The sequence below is a fragment of the Triplophysa rosa genome, linkage group LG7 (assembly GCF_024868665.1).
Source record: "Triplophysa rosa linkage group LG7, Trosa_1v2, whole genome shotgun sequence".
NCBI lineage: Eukaryota > Metazoa > Chordata > Actinopteri > Cypriniformes > Nemacheilidae > Triplophysa > Triplophysa rosa.
The window spans coordinates 25,805,612-25,815,929 of NC_079896.1; the positions used below are offsets into that span (position 1 = coordinate 25,805,612).

Genomic DNA, 10,318 nt, shown 5'->3' on the forward strand with positions numbered 1-10,318 from the left:
CAAAAAGTACAGTCCGTCCAGTTGTTCTGACACGATTTATAAAAGTCATACATGTTTGGTTATATTTATACTGTTGGAACACTGTTCTAACTCAGCAGCAGGAAAGCAAATATTTTGACGGCTCATATTTACAGTGTTTCACATAAACTATCAGTTGGTGATGATAACCTTTTACAGGAAGGTTTTTATTAAAAAAAAGAACCACTTTAAACGGTTTAACCAACCCGTAATCCTTCATCCTTTCGTGAACGACTAAACGTGAAGAAAAGCATCCAGTGGGTCTTGACTTACCTTTAAAGGCAGTGAGGAATTTTGAAGAATCTGGCAACAGATGGTGTTTACTGTATTTGCACGCTTGCTTGTTTTGAGGTGAAGGACAGCCAAACATACTGCAACATGTCTGAATCAACACTGAATCGGTGTCTGCACATCAGGAGAATCAGACGCACGTGAGACATGAAGACCATAGTGACCACACTTGGGAAAATCTTCAAATATAACTGGATTCAGAAAGTACTTGGAACTATAGTTCATGTGATATTTCTCAAAGACAGGTCGACTTTGGCAGGATGAAAAGATTGACTGATGACAGCCGGTTACAAAGAATGTTGCAAAAAGTACCTGGGCCTTCACCAGACTCATCTCGTGATGGACCACGTTCTAAGCTTGTTTTGGCAACTCTTGAAATGAAAGTAGGAAACCCAATTCATTCTCTTAAGATTTTGAAATAAGCCTGCAGAACTGTGCTTGTGGCACTACTGTCTTCGTGAATGTGAAATTAAAGAATACATTGCAATATAATGCTTGGAATAAAAGTGCAAAATGCAGCTTATTGTGACGAAAATACGTTGCTTTGGTTAAAATCATCTGCAAAATGAAGAAATCTAAATACACCAATAAATGAGGCTCCAGTCGTATTACAACAATTGTACATTTAATATGCTATATTCAAATAAAAAAGGTACAAAAAAATGGACATATCTGTTGCTAAAACTGTTTACATTAAGTTTGTGAGGAAATTTGTTATGTTGTAGATCCCATTCAACTGCCTTGCGTTCAAGAAGGAGGCTAACCTAAACAGAGTAATTTGGCATCTTTAACTGAGAAACAGCATTTCACTGCTTATCTGATCATTTGAGTTCCTCCTGTGAGTGTCGCTTCTGCTGTCCTGCAAACACAAAACAGCATCTGAATGTGAGAAACAGCTCAGATTTATAAAACTCAAACCTGTGATATTTCATATCGCCGTCTCACCGGTCAGGGTTATGACTCTGCATCAAGACGGCTGTGTGCCATAGATGAGCCTCTCAACACGAGTTTGCCTTTGTTTTCATCCTTACTGCCGAGGAAATGATGGAGCAAGCCGTACAACAATGGCCTAAAACATCAGAGAGACATAACAATGATCACTCAAAACATGTCTATCAAATAATCACATACTCGTTTCATACTAGAACACAAAACGAGACGTTAGGCTGGATATGGACACTAGTCACATGGCCTATTCTGATGGTGCTTTTAGTTCTTTTTGGAGCTTCGATCCTTTTGGGCTTCATTCACTTTTGCTGTATGTCAAATGGCAGCATTCTGACCTTATTGCGAACACAAAACATACTTACACTGTTTTACTACTTGAATCTTCGGCAACATTGAGCTCGTTGGCTATAAACTGACGGTCCAGGGGAACTTCAGGTTGTCCTGATTCTGCAAGATGACAACATTCCAAAGACAAAAACCACATGTGAGGTGTCATTAAGTGTTTAAACAGAACAACTCTCAAAATCTTAATTCATTGAAATGTGCGTAATACTCAGTGGATGCATAAGCATGCACGTGCTGTCATGTGGTCACCTGCGGTCAGTACAGATGCTGTGTATCGATACTTGTTGAAGTGCAGGTATTCTCGGATCAGTTCATTGATCAGCAGGTTCTCGTGGGAGAGTGGCGGCCGTGGGGCGCTCTGATCGTCCAGGGCGCTGAACACTTCCGCCCGGATTCTCGCCTTCAGCTGCTGAAGGACCCCACGGGCCTCCAGTGTCTCTCTCAAAGCTAAACAAACAAACAAACAAACAGTAATGTTAGTTTAGCCTACAAACGACGCCAGCGTGGAGATTTGGTCACGTTTGTCATTTATTCAGACGGGAGACTTGATATGCTATAATATAAAACAAACACTTAATATGATCACGATCCCTGCGCAGCAATATGATGTATTATAGTGTTTTGATTAATCAACTCACCGCTCTTCAGTTCTGCTGTGGTTGCCATTGCAACTCTTGTGCACTTCTGTGATGCGTCCGCTAGAGGTCAGTGCGGCGCTTACTACACACGACCATAGACCGTTTTCTGTCGCTTAGCTTTTCCACGCATGTCTATGGCAGAGCGACGTACGGTAGTACGGAGAATGCGTTGTTGAGAGCACGTGACCCAATGCGGAAGTGAAGGTCGAGTGGAAGATTTCGGCACAGTGAGAAACTCCTTGCTCGCTTTTTGTCCCCGGAAGAACAAGATTTCTTATCGCGTCATTTGTCGTCACCCTTCGTGCCAAAACAACTTCTTTCCAGACAAGGATCAAAATGGCAGGAACAGCTTTAAAAAGACTTATGGCTGAATACAAACGTAAGTTATCTGATGCGAAGTGCAACACAACGCGAATTACTAACTGCTAATTACTCTCAAACACACTCGAATGCTTCCAGAACTTTACCGACATATGCTGACAGGTTGAAATTTGACCTCATTTTAGCAAAACAAATCACCAGAGCTCCTAATTCTCTCTTATATATCAGTGTTTCCGTGACACGCTGCAACTTTCACATATCCGTTTTCATTGACGTTATATTAAACGTTGGACCTCCTAACACAAATGAGTTATGTTTAACATATTTCTTCTTTTCCAGAACTTACCCTCAATCCTCCGGAAGGCATAGTTGCAGGTAAGAATTAGTGCAATTATTAAACTATTCCATTGACCTTGATTTACCCAAGATTGTTGTCTTCTGTACTCAAAAAGTCCGCTTACTGTACAATATGTTATTACATAAGTGTGTTGTTATAGCACTGGTTAATGGCGGTGATCTCGTCTCCACAGGGCCTGTAAATGAGGAGAACTTTTTTGAATGGGAGGCTTTTATAATGTAAGTATTAATCTTTTATGTCAATACACCCTTATTTATACAGCGCTTTATATACACTATGGATCACAGTAATAAACAGGAGCGTAAGATGCAAACATTATGATACAGCACATCAGTAAGTTACTGGTTAAGTTTAATGTCTATGTATTGTCTGGCGTCAGCGCGAGTATGGGAGCTTAATTACACAGTACAGTACATACCTAAAACAGAAAACTATATAAATACAGTAATATTCGCTTCTCTCTTCGGATACTGTGTGCTTACACACAGACGTGCGAACATATCAACATCTCTCTCACATTAGTAAAGTCTCTTTAACGGGGGAAGGCCGTGGCCTCAAAATGTAAGGTGAATGACGCAACATAACGCCAGCAGGGGTCACTTTTACTTCATTACGTAAATAATCAGCAGTCCAGTTTTGCTTGAATACATAATCGAAAATACAGTTTTAACGCTATAATATTGATTGTTTATGTTCCTATGGGTGTTTCCAAGTGATTCACAGAATCGTTAGGTGACGCGGTCAATGCGCGCTATTCGGTTGTTAATAAGTGGTGACTTAAGGAAAACCGTTTCCGGGTCCAACCATCTATTCATCTCAAGCGGGGCTACAGCTTTAACAGCTGTTAATGAGCACAGTTTACTCACATCGCATATTTAAGCGGAGCATTTATTTAGTTTAATTTATATAGTTTTACAGCTCGCCATGAGCGTATATTAGCATTTTTTGTTGTTTGCCTGTAGCTTCTTTTTGAGCTTTTGGTCCCGGAAACAGTATATGACCTTCCATATATGGTGGTGCGTGACGTCAGACTAAACAACTGAATATCATGAATAAATCAAACAGAATCGAGGAAGGAAAAGGTACTATACTTGCTTTTAATTTCTATGGCATGTGTTAAAACAAAACTGTGCATTCCATGTTGGAGTGGGCAGTATGAAAAACCATGTTTTATAGTAAAGTAGGTTACTTTCATGCTATCATTAATATATATAAAACATTATAGCACCACAGGCCCAATGAGCCTAGTGGTGGAGCTGCGCCACAGGCCCAATGAATGCATTTTAATGAGGAATTGGAAGGGTTGGAGCAGTGTTGGGTAAGTTACTCTCAAAAAGTAATTAATTACTAGTTACTAATTACACATTCAATAGTGTAATTAGATTACTGTACAAATGACTCTCTCCAAAAAGTATTTAGTTACTTATTACTAATTACTTTCTATATCCTACATCAACCTTGATGAGTTAAGTGATTCAAGGATAGACATGAAAGGGCTCTTTTAATTCATTCAAATAAATAATATAAAACTACATAAAGTACTCTTATTAACTGACCAAAGTATTACAAATGTGAGAAGGATACATTAAAGCACAGATTTTAAAGTTAGACTTTGAATTTTGATGTCAATTCCACTATTACACACACATATAATCCCTTACTTTACTTTTTCAAGGGAAAAGTAATTAAATTACAGTAACTAATTACTTAGTAACTAGTTACACCCAACACTGGGTTGGAGTGATGTTAGTAAGGGTGTCACGTGGACAATTCTGAACCAATTCACAAATTTCAAAAATATATTTTTTCAAATGTCTCTTGTCTGTTCATTGAACGGTAGGGAGAAGCGGCGCATTTAATTAACCGTACAGCAGGTGACTTGTCAATAGTGTTTCCTTAAACCTGTCACTGGTGTGCTGCAGTAGACAAATACAGTAATACTGCCAAAAGCACAGCTCCTTGACGGAGGTGTATATGATTTTATCAGACGATGTGGCAATTCGTGAGTCGCGTTTGTTTAATATTTTATACTTGTTTTAATGCCTGACAACATAAACAGAAAATATAATGAGAGACGACTTTATTGGGCACTTAGTTGCATTAAAGTATAGAAACAAAAGTGCCAACACTGGTCAGAGGCCGTTTCCTAAACAGAAGGCTGCATCCTCCAGAGGTCACATTTGTACATTGCATACATCATAAAGAATGCCTTATTTCAGAATATGAACAACTATAAATACGACCATTATTCTTAGGCGTAAATGGTAATATGCTCGGACTTGATGACGTATGCAGCCTGCAAATGCGACCAGGCAGTTCTTGGCCACCATTGACTACCATAGTAGGGAAAATTGCTCTGTACATTTCTTTGTTCTGTTGAACGCAAAAGGAGATGTTTTGAAGAATGTAGGAAAGCAAACAGTTCTGGGGCACTTTTGACTACTATGGTAGTCAATAGTGGCCAAGAAGAAGTGTTTGGTTACAAGCATTAGACAGAATTGTCATTTTTGGGTGAAATGTTCCTTCAAAATATACAGATCTGTCAGTGAGGATACATTAAATGTAAAAGCTGATTTTGAGTTTGCATAAGACGAAACAACGTGTCCTCGGGTAAATCAAACTAGTAGTCAGATCAGTGGTTTAAACCGATAAGTACCTGTGAGTGCCAAACTAAACAAGGAACATCGTTCTTAGCAAGTCCCCGACAGCTCTTCCACCGATATGGAACTGTTTTTGTTTGATGCCTCCACTGATGTGTGCGATTACGATCAACCATACTGATATCCGCCCATAGAAACTACATGTTGATAGACAGGTGGATAACACATTTGCATGTGAAACAGGCCTTTGAGATCGATTCCATGAAGTTTGGCCACTGAGTGAATGTCTTTGGGTGATCCTGTAGATGGTTTTTAGTTTTTATGTCACAGGAAACCGTGTCAAACCCCTCTTACAATGCAATGACAACATTAAGCATACGGATTTGTTTGCAGAGTTCAGTGGTGTGGAAAGACAAGCTCTTAAAGCAAGAATAACTCAACCAAAGTTAGTCACTAACTGCCGTTTTATGGCGGTTTCTCTTTGAGACATTTTGGATGAGTCGAAGGGATTGTTTTGACGTATTGAGATGAAAAGTAGGCCTGACGGTTTTTTGGCTTTAATTGGTTTCACTTCCTTCTTTCTCAATGATTCAGTTACAGAATGTTGTTCGAGAAAGAATTGCCTGGATTTAGTTTTCATTTGAAGTTATATCTTGATCTTGTATTTTTGGCGCTTAAGTTTTTATTGCATTCTGTAATATTGACGTGGAGAAGTGTTCATCCTGAGTCCATCTGCTGTTCTACATCACAACTACAAACACCTGCTGTAATAAAACTACTGAATTCTCAGGATTTATGGGTAATACGAAAATAGTTGATGTAGACATCCACGTCTGTACTGCTTGATTTGATTCTTTTACATTTACACAGCAGAAGTGTATTTTGACAAGTTTGCCATACAAGACGACATTGTTGTCAAAACTGTGCATGCTAGGCCAGTAGTTGGTGATGTCACTTTGAAGCGTGCCATGCGCTCACACAGTACTTATTCTGTAGTGCGGCGAAAGCATCGAGCTATTTAATATAACATAATAATGACAAAAATTGTATTAAATATATTTTATTGTTGTAATATTATATTATTATTTAATAAAAGCCAAATGCAGTATTATTTTGTTGAAAACTGTTGTGTAAATGCCTTCTACAACAAACCAACGCAAACATCTGGATGTTATAAGCAAATGAAAGGAGAATTAGTATCTTTTCTTGTCTTCTTCCATTAGGGGACCAGAGGACACGTGTTTCGAGGGTGGCGTGTTTCCTGCCATCCTCAGTTTCCCGTCAGATTATCCCCTCAGCCCTCCTAAAATGAAGTTCACCTGCGACATGTTTCATCCTAACAGTGAGTCAATCTGAATGTATTTAACATTCACAGTGTTGTGGTTTGATGATTGGAATTTATTTGAATGTTGGATCACTGCAATGTACTTGAGCTTCATTGCAATAGAACCGTTTATGATAATGGCTCATTTGGATAAAAGTATCTATAAAAATGAAGAAAAAAATTCCTGAAGAATTTTCGTTTGGTTTAAATAAATGTGTTGTTCTTGTTGGACAGCATGGCTGAACATCTCCTTTGATTTAAATGTCTGCTCATTTCACTTAGTTCTTTGCTTTGAGTTTCCTTTTCAAGCAAAGTATTGATATGATTATGGATTATCCCACCTGTATGTTAGGGTTTGGTTGGGCGATGGGATATTTTGACTTTGGGATTTTCTGTTGTTTCTCATTTGTCCAGCTGCCGTGTCATAGGAATTATATTTTGTTTTTGGACACTTGAGTGTATGTGCTTAAATGTCTGGAATTAGTTTAGTAGACAAAAATAGAATTTTGCAAATAAACATGTTTTTTTTTTCATGACAAAACTAAAATTTTATTTAATAAAAAATGTTTCCGAAATGGATGACTTTGACTGAATAATGAAGAAAGAGCAGCCAGTAAGAGCACAGAATTGATGGGAACTCCTTTGATTAAAAAGCATCTCAGGGTCAGACATCAAGAAGCTTCTTGATAAAATGGCAAGAAAACATTTCTGCAAATTCTATTTAAAAGGTGACTACACCGAAGATGCTAAAATATAACACGTTTTATTTTTTAAAAACATTATTTTTAGTTACAACATAATTCACAATGTTCCCTTTGTTTTATTTCATAATTATGATGAGTTCATTATTATTTTATTCATATTCTAAAATATGGAAAAAATATGAACATATAAGTGAGTAAATGTCCAAAAACTGTATATATATACTTTTTTTTTGCCTCCGTATGATACATTTTTCATCAACTGTTACTGTCATATTGTCAGATTGATTTCATTAGCAGTTTTCTGCTGTATTAAACATATTGTTTAATGTTTGAAAGTGTGCGCTATACTTTGCCATACATGGCATATTAATATTCGAAAACGTTCTGCAGATGCATTGTTTTTTACTATACAGCATAGTGATTCTTTTACATCACCCGTTTCGCTCCGTTCGCTCATCCAGTCGGATTGTCTGGTTTTGAGAGGCTGCAGAAGTGGGTTTGAGAAACACTTTTCTAAAGCAATAAAAGTCTCTCACCCTTGTCCTAAAGTGTCTCTATAGTCGGGATGTTTCCTCTGCTCCAGCTGTTGGATGTGTGGACAGAGCGTTCAGGGAAGTAAGTCCAGATAAAGGTCTTCCTGCAGGCCACAGATAGCAGTCGAGCAGTCAGCAGTTCTCTGATGGTGCCGGGACTCTGGAGCGTTTATCACGGCGGGACGGCTCAGATTCTCATCATGAGGAGATAACATCCAGTGTTCTGATTTAGTGCGGGGGTGGATTCATTCAGGCCACAAAACGATTTTCTACGATTTTGAAGCCTGTTCGTTAATTGATGTATTGGGTTTTTTGCAGATTCATCAGTAGGTTCTGTTCATCCTGAGCGTTATGATGTTGTGTATCCCTTCATAACTATTGGGTATGGTCTGTGTTTTCTGCAGTCTACCCAGATGGCCGTGTGTGTATCTCTATCCTCCACGCTCCTGGCGATGACCCCATGGGATACGAGAGCAGTGCAGAGAGATGGAGTCCCGTTCAGAGCGTGGAGAAGATCCTGCTGTCTGTGGTCAGCATGCTCGCTGGTCAGTCAAAATCACAGCCAATCAAATCATTTTAGTACATGTGATGTAAGCTTTCCTGTGGCTGAGTGGTTAGAGCATGGCACTAACAACGCCAAGGTCCTGGGTTCGATCCCAGGGGATTGCACATAGTCAGAAACAAAATGTATCTGCAAGTCGCAATGCAACGCAAGTCGCTTTGGATAAAAGCGTCTGCCAAATGCATAAATGTAAATGTAATATGTTTATTACTTGTGTAACTATTGTCTCTTTTTTTGATCCTACAGAGCCGAACGACGAGAGCGGAGCAAACGTGGACGCTTCCAAGATGTGGCGCGAGGACCAAGAGCAGTTCAACCGGCTGGCCAAGCAGATCGTACGCAAATCTCTGGGTCTCTGACTCTCCCGCACACAGACACGAGCACACATGCACGCACACACTCCGGGACAGCGAGGATTGACGTTTACGAGGACACGCGCTCTCGACAGAAGAGCAGAGTTTCGTGCTGAGTCTTGTAGTGTACTACCCCCCTACATCCACCAGTGTGAGCACTTTACTCCCATCCAAACTTTCCTCCTCTCTTCTCCGCTGTCATCGGCTGGATGAGCAGACGGACGCTTTGAAGAATGCAAAACATTACACATCGGCCGGACAATGTTCTTGTAGAGAATCAAGAATCAATCGCAGAATAAGTACAGGAGACATCGATTCGCAGCCGTTCCGGACTGTTTATCTGTGTTGCCTGTCCATACATCCATGAGATAACCAATGGAATGCGGCTTTTGGTTTGATAACAGTATGCTGATGCATGCTTCAATGCCTCTTTTTAATAAAACACTTCGTAAGGAAAATCACATAGAGCGAGCGTGACTCCATCAGATCTGTTTGTTTGTTTATATAGGCTAGAGATTATATTACTGATGTTTCGGGAATCATGATAAAGTCTGTGGATGCAAACATTTTAATTATATTTGATATGAAACACTGTTTGAATTCGATAAATCGGGGTATTGTTTTTAAACCCACTCCTGTCATTCGTTCAAATTTCAAGCTAGAAAAAAAGACGATTTACGGTTCGATTTACAGTTTATTTGGTCATTTGTATCGTTTTTCATCTGTTCTTAAGGTTTGTTCAGTGATACCAATAAAAAAAGAAATGTGGGTGATTTACGAGTGCTATTTTTTTTCACAAACAGTCCACAGATCTAAACCAAACACTACTGGCTCCCATTGACTATGGACACAAAACCACTCTCATGTTTTGCTTGTTTTATTCACCAAACTACGTTTTAAATTTAAGTTATTAAGTTTACCAACTGCATTGGCCTTTCATACTATTGAATTCACCACACAATGCATATTGTGATCAGCACAAACAAATTGCTTGCATTTATCATAAAAATAATTTATTATTTAAATTTTTTAATTAGTATCTAGCGAGACAAAATACAATAATTTATGTAATGACATAAAAATAATAATTGAAAAAAAGTGCTACAAAAGCCATTTTGTGATCCCCAAAGTTTTCTTTTTTTCAATGTTTAAGGTCCAGTGTGTATTTTTTTGGAGGATCTATTGACAGAAATGCAATATAATAAACATAACTATGTGTTCATAGGTGTATAAAGACCTTACATAATGAAGCGTAATTTTTTTATTATCTTAGAATGAGCTTTTTCTATTTACATACACCGCGGGTCCCCATGCATTGAATTC

The 10,318-nt window shown here is 38.6% G+C and overlaps 2 protein-coding genes across 2 annotated transcripts; one reads left to right on the top strand and one right to left on the bottom strand.

The window, feature by feature from the left end:
• Nucleotides 1-918: 918 nt before the first annotated feature.
• cep20 (centrosomal protein 20) lies at nt 919-2,410 on the bottom strand. The gene is made up of 5 exons (XM_057338843.1): nt 2,241-2,410; nt 1,852-2,049; nt 1,620-1,704; nt 1,255-1,378; nt 919-1,168 (listed from the first exon to the last, which is right to left on the bottom strand). The coding sequence occupies exons 1-4, from the start codon at nt 2,266-2,268 to the stop codon at nt 1,264-1,266; spliced, it is 426 nt and encodes a 141-aa protein (XP_057194826.1). The 5' UTR covers nt 2,269-2,410; the 3' UTR covers nt 919-1,168; nt 1,255-1,263.
• A 109-nt stretch (nt 2,411-2,519) lies between these two features.
• On the top strand, nt 2,520-9,762 carry ube2g2 (ubiquitin-conjugating enzyme E2G 2 (UBC7 homolog, yeast)). Its single transcript, XM_057338842.1, has 6 exons — nt 2,520-2,619; nt 2,901-2,936; nt 3,092-3,137; nt 6,743-6,861; nt 8,485-8,625; nt 8,889-9,762. Exons 1-6 carry the CDS (start codon nt 2,577-2,579, stop codon nt 8,999-9,001), a joined length of 498 nt encoding a protein of 165 aa, XP_057194825.1. The 5' UTR covers nt 2,520-2,576; the 3' UTR covers nt 9,002-9,762.
• Nucleotides 9,763-10,318: the final 556 nt, after the last annotated feature.